Source organism: Octopus sinensis, linkage group LG1 (genome assembly GCF_006345805.1).
Source record: "Octopus sinensis linkage group LG1, ASM634580v1, whole genome shotgun sequence".
NCBI lineage: Eukaryota > Metazoa > Mollusca > Cephalopoda > Octopoda > Octopodidae > Octopus > Octopus sinensis.
The window spans coordinates 91,688,135-91,694,538 of record NC_042997.1 but is presented as its reverse complement, the minus strand read 5'-3'; the positions used below and the strand labels follow the sequence as shown (position 1 = coordinate 91,694,538).

General features: G+C 37.4%; 1 protein-coding gene across 1 annotated transcript; it reads right to left on the bottom strand.

Annotated features, from left to right (window-relative positions):
- Positions 1-616: 616 nt before the first annotated feature.
- LOC115223826 lies at positions 617-5,251 on the bottom strand. Its single transcript, XM_029797981.2, has 2 exons — positions 4,828-5,251; positions 617-924 (listed from the first exon to the last, which is right to left on the bottom strand). Exons 1-2 carry the CDS (start codon positions 5,105-5,107, stop codon positions 839-841), a joined length of 366 nt encoding a protein of 121 aa, XP_029653841.1. The 5' UTR covers positions 5,108-5,251; the 3' UTR covers positions 617-838.
- Between the last annotated feature and the right edge of the window lie 1,153 nt (positions 5,252-6,404).

Sequence of the window (6,404 nt, the reverse complement as noted above, 5' to 3'; positions counted from 1 at the left end):
AAAGAGGAACTTTTCACCGGAAACATTATGGGGAAATAGAAAGATAGTTTCTGTAATAAATTGCTATGTTCAAGGTAAGTGCCATAGAAGAACAAGTTCCTTGCAAGTCAAGTTTAGCTACCTAATCGAAGAATATTTCACTTTTCCCCATGAACTCCCTGATAAAGTTCATGGGGGAAAATTATAAAAATAACCTCTTACCACTTCTCTTAAAATAAAGAGCCATCTTGTTTAATCAAAAAGAATCAGTATATCGTTGTGTACAGTCAGCTATCTTTGGAATTCAATGAACTTAATTCAAACTCATAGAAGTTAATTACTGTCACAAATTAGACTCCTCGCCCCAACAAAATTAATATGAGCAAGTTGTCGAGTATGGATATGTTTAAAAAACAATAATAAAGTGATTGACAGTGAAGTGAATGAAAACCTGAAGTAAAGTATTGATAATAGAATATGGAAGCCTGGTGTTACAGTTTCGATTCACGGTTCAGGCGCCGATACTTTCATTTTATTGCTCGAGCCTTTGGTTAAAATATGAACATCTCGAGATACTCCGATCCTTGAAATATTATGCCATCATAACAAGCCACATCAAAAACAGATATGCTTGTTTTTTTCTCAACCGATTTTTTTTTTCGTTTTGTATGCATGATCTGACGAATATGGTAGTAGAAAGAACTTATCAATTCCAGTGCATAGCTGATGGTTCACTCGGTTGTTAATGATTAGTTGGTACTGTTTCGGAGAACATGAAGTCACACGGGCAGAATAACACATGCAATGTTCTGACAAGTCATGCTAATCTATCGCTGCTGAGAAATAGGTTAGCATATCCCTATCTATTGGGTTCTGACAATCTCCTTGGTTGTCGTATTGGAGTCCACGTAATTGGTTCAGAAATGGGAACAGCTGCTTCTAGATCTGAAAACGAGAAGGAAAAAAGAATATAGAAAAACAAATAAATAAGCCAATATTTTCCTTCCCATAACCCCATTTTAGATCCTCCAATCGTAAACAAATTCAAATTTCCAGTTGACATACAAAATTATAACCTACATGTCTTATCTTTTAACCCCGTTTAAAGTCCCTCGGGCATAACTAATTCGATAGTAAACTCCAAGTTTTCTCATTGTCTTCCGCATCATAATATTTCTGACATATCTTAGTATTTGATTGCAAGTAAAGTAGATTAAAGCAAATAAATTGGTTACTCTATTTAAAAGCACAATGTGTCAGTAAACGGATAGGAAACCATTACTAAGAACTGAGAAGGCATCTTATGTAGTTGACTATAGCAACTCCATCAGCGAAGAAAATTTCCTCATCTGCTTGCATATATATCGCTATCTGTTGCACATGATAAACTATGCTATATTAAAGCTAAAACCTAACCTGTATAGATCTCCAGATATAACATAAACGTCTAAACCAACAAAATATTAGATTATAAAATATTGTGGTTGCGAAGCGAAGGGTGATCTCTGGGGAAGAGTTGCTGCAGTTGGCTTGTGCGTATTGGTGTGACACCGCCTCAGAGAATTTTTAGTTGAACGAATCGACCGCAGCACTTTTTTAAAGTCTGGTATTTATTCTGTCGGTGTCTTTTACCGAACCGCTGGTTTAGATTTTTCTGTTAGGTTTTGGTTTTGGTTTTAATGTGGTATAGTATAACATGTACAACAGATAGTTAGCCATATAGATGCAAGCAGTTAAGGAAATTTTCTTCGCTAATGATCCAAAGTTACTGCCAGGGCGGAAGGAAAATAAATCTGGTAAACTTTATTTAATAGCCACGCCTGTGTCGTTAGAAGCTTGCTTCCCAACCACATAGTTCCGGATTTAGTCAATCCCACTGCGTGGTAGTTTCGGCAAGTGTCTTCTACTATAGCCTCGAGCCTTGTGAGTGGATTCGGTAGACGGAAACTGAAATAAGCCTGTCGTATGTATATATAGTTGGCGATTTTCTTTCTCCGTCTTCCCTTCTATAGACTTTTTCTATATTTCTGATGTAGAGCTCCGCTCGAAACGTGAAAACCTCTTTCTTTTCTTTCCTTTCCTGAGCGTCCAATACCACTGTATTTATTCCACGTCCTCGCGTTGTTGTTTTTCCTTGCTTGTTCATGTTTGGATTGACTATATATAGGTACCAGGTTGACCAGCATTTACTTGTTCTGACCCATTTGATGTAAGACATTATTATTGTTCACTGACATTTTTTCCTATCTTGTCTGTAATAGATTTGTGACTATTCGGTGGTACAGAAGTATTTTTTGACTTCTATCATTAGCGATATTGGTACTCATGTAGTACCCTTGTGTATATATGTACATATCTAATATTGTATGTAAATATTTTATTAATTTGCCTGCATGGCTGACAATTCGCTTACCACTTTTGATGGTATTTTAATAATACCATCCCTATATTTATATATATATATATATATATGCAGCGTGTGTGTGTGTTTATTTGTTTGTTTGTTCCCCACCACCACTTGATAAGGTGCTAATGTGTTTACAATTCTGTAACATAGCGATTTGGCAAAAGAGACCGATAGAATAAGTACCAGGCTTTAAAAAAGTGCTGTGGTTGATTTGTTCGACTAAAAATTCTCTGAGGCGGTGTCACACCAATACGCACAAGCCAACTGCAGCAACTATTCCTCAGAGATCACCCTTCGCTTTGCAACCACAATCAGCAGCAAACAATTCCCCGACTTCCCTCTTCTCAGCTACCTATTATCATCACAACACACACACACATCAATGACTAAGGCAAAACGTGTTCGCAAACTTTAAAAGAAATAAGAAGGTTCCAACGCAAAACAAAATACACAGCAAAAATAAGCACCTTAAATTTAGACTACAATTTTGTACTTTTTCTTCCATTAGAGATGTTTAAAAATACGGAAATCTTACAATATCAAAAACACACGCTTAAGCTACCAAGGGTTTGAAGGAATCACAGCACTCACTCACACTTAAAATTATTCGTACTAACATTATCAAATTCTGGAATCTGAGTAAACTTATAAGAACTCTAAAATCCCATCAAAACCCAATTGAAGCAAAATCATACAGATCCATTAACCTCTTATGCATACGTTAAAAAAATTCTAGAAAGGTTAATCCTTGGTATCCTTAACTTACATGTTACCATCTCGAAATCACAACTCGGATCCAGACCCCTACACTCAACCATCGACCTACTCACAACCTTAACACAAAAAATACGATGACTTCAACATCAAAGCCTCCAGTACCGCCTAGTCAAAATCAACAAACCGTGAAAATGGTGGAGGGCCCCGAGGGTTCTATCCCACACCACCCTCCTTTTCTGGACAAAAACAGTGTTTTGTGACACAGTGAATTGTGGCACCGTAATTCATTGAACGAAAAAGAAATTCCTATAATTCCGGGGAGGGGGCGGTTTCCCACACACCTCTTTTTTCCCGAACCAAAATAAGCGGTTTGCGGGACATTAGGAGGTCAGGTTAGTTGATTCCACGCAGAAAATCTGATTTTTTTTTTTTTTTTAGTGAAAAGCGTGGAGGTGTGATTGTAAAAATTTACCACAACCCTTTCCACTCCATTACTCGATATTCATTCATACAAAAACAAACAAACAAAAAAATACTCAAAACACACACATCATGAAACACAAAACTACTGATCAGGCCAACAACACTTCCAGAACCTGCAATTTCCCGAACAGAGAGCCGCAAGGATCTCTCATCTCGTCCACTCTCTGCAACCTGTATATATAGACAGCCCAATACGCTGGTGGCATCCAATTTATATCCTCCCATTATTCTTCATTTCTCCCCAACCCTACTTAAATCAACTAGAAAACTACCTTTGCAACAACAATAATGACCTAATCCACATTCTCGATTGTTACCAGCAACACCAGAGAATATCAAATACAACAAATAATCATATTCGACGACATAGACATACCACAGGATACAAAAATATACTCGTAAGTCTTAGCATTCGAAATACGATACAAATTTACAACTTTCAAAACGTACACTGATGACGGACTGAAGAAAACAAAACGACACACGAACATAGAGCCATCTCAAGTGACACTTTTGATCAACAGAAGGAAATAATTACAATAGTGTACAAGTAATACATTAGATCCATCAGGGATTGTGACAGCTCAGTCTAGGTCCCCAAAGTCTTCCCCAAACCAGTTACAATTAACTATATATAGCACAAAATAGCGAACTACACACTATATGTTGTGCAGTCGAAAAACTTCCCATATTTTACTTGCTCATTGGTTTGGTTTTCGTAAAGTTAAGCAGGTTTCCCTATAACTAATGTTTTATCGTTTCTTTGTTGTTTTGTTTGTTTGTTTTTGTCGTTGTGTTTATGTTATGATTAGGACCGGTGCACATTGTACGTTTGTTGTTGAAACATATCAAGACTTGAGGATGAAAGATTTTGTACTATACACGGAAACAATTTTATCTACCTCTTTAGCATTTTCGCCACGTTATCTTTTTACCTTCAGTGCTGTCATATTCTAGGTTCCATACTAAAGACTTTGCACAGCTGCTTGTCCACTAGGTTGTATTTCTCTGGAACCAACCCTCCTATTCTTATGTTCTTCTTCAGTAATAATTTGAAATAATTTAAAATTTAACATAAACAACACTAGCCGCATCCAATTCGTTTGATATCCCGCTAAGAAGGCGAAGACCCATTATTCATGTCCATCGTGTGAAAAAGATCACACTGATGACATCTTCAAAAGTGAAGGCAAAACAGACAACGATGACAAGGAAGGCAGCGAGATCCAGTAGTAACTTACCAGCTTGGACAATAGCTGCATGAGCTTCTTCAATAAACCGTTCTTCTTCTCGAATGACCCAATACCGCTGGAAGACACGAAATGTCAGAAATCCCAAAATAACCATCATGCATGCAGTAATAGCGAGTAGAATGGCGAGAAATATGGTAGATTCGTGGGGTACTGTCGACACCGCTGGACGGTTTGGTGTGGTAAGGTCACTGAACTCTGAGATCGTGTGAAGCAATAGCTGTTCCTTAGACAGACCAGTGGAATTGTTAAGTCGGTAGTATTTCCTCATGGCCCTTCCATTGTGCAGACGGTAGACGAGATGATAATATACACACACTCACAACAGAGAATGATAGCCAAAACAAAAACCAACTGCTAAGATAGTCACCTGTTAATAATGTAACACCTGTGTTGTCACTTAATAACATCAATCTGTTAATACCCTGTATATGAGTGTGAGAGTTTGTGAGCGTGTATCTATAAATGTAGTTGTACGCATGGATGCATGTATGTTTGTATATATGTGTATATATACATACACACACACATATATATATACACACGCGCATAAGCCATTTTGTTTATAAGTATGTTGTTTGTGTTCGTATTAATTACTTCACTTATTAATGAGGTAGGAATTACAGGTGATTTATTTCCTCAATACATACAACTATACATACATACAATCATGCATATATATGTATGTATATATATTATATACACACACACACATATATAAATGCACGCATACACACCCGCACACATACGCACGCACGCACGCACACACACACACACACACACACACACCACACACACACACACACACACACACACACACACACACACACACATGAATACACATGAGCATATCTGCGTATTATGAAAATCCGTAGGATGAGAGCTGAATGGTGAGTATGCAGATTAAGACCATTTGCAGCTTGAGGCAATGATAGTAATGTGACTGAGAAATTCCGTTTTAATTTCATTCAATTCTGGAAAATTCCATTTATGTCATATTGCTGTTGACATTTTCAACTTCCAACCTCCACCACCACCACCACCAAACCACCATCATTTCAACAGCCATTACGATCGTTTAACTTGCAAGAAATATCAAATTTCCTACAAATAAGGACACATTGCATATTGTTGTCATGAATATACAAAAATACAAGGCGGCGGACTGGCAGAATCGTTACAACGCCGACAAAAATACTTAGCGGCATTTCGTCCGTCTTTATGTTTTGAGTTCAAATTCCACCGAGGTAGACTTTGCCTTTCATCCTTTCGGGATCGATAAAGTAAGTACCAGTTTAATACTTAGGTCGATGTAATCAACTTACCTACTTCTCTGAAATTGCTGGACTTGTACCAAAATTTTAAATCAGTATCTAAAAAGACACGTAGGTTACGATTAGAACGCTTATGATCGTAGGTCTCCTCAGGCAAAGCCAGACTCTGGTGCTAAACAGCAAAATCAACATCAATACTAACTCTACTAGAACCACCATCTCCACCAATATCACTTCCTCAAAGGCAAGTACTTTGGTTCAAAAGCCTTTCCGGATTACAGGTTTTTCTGAACT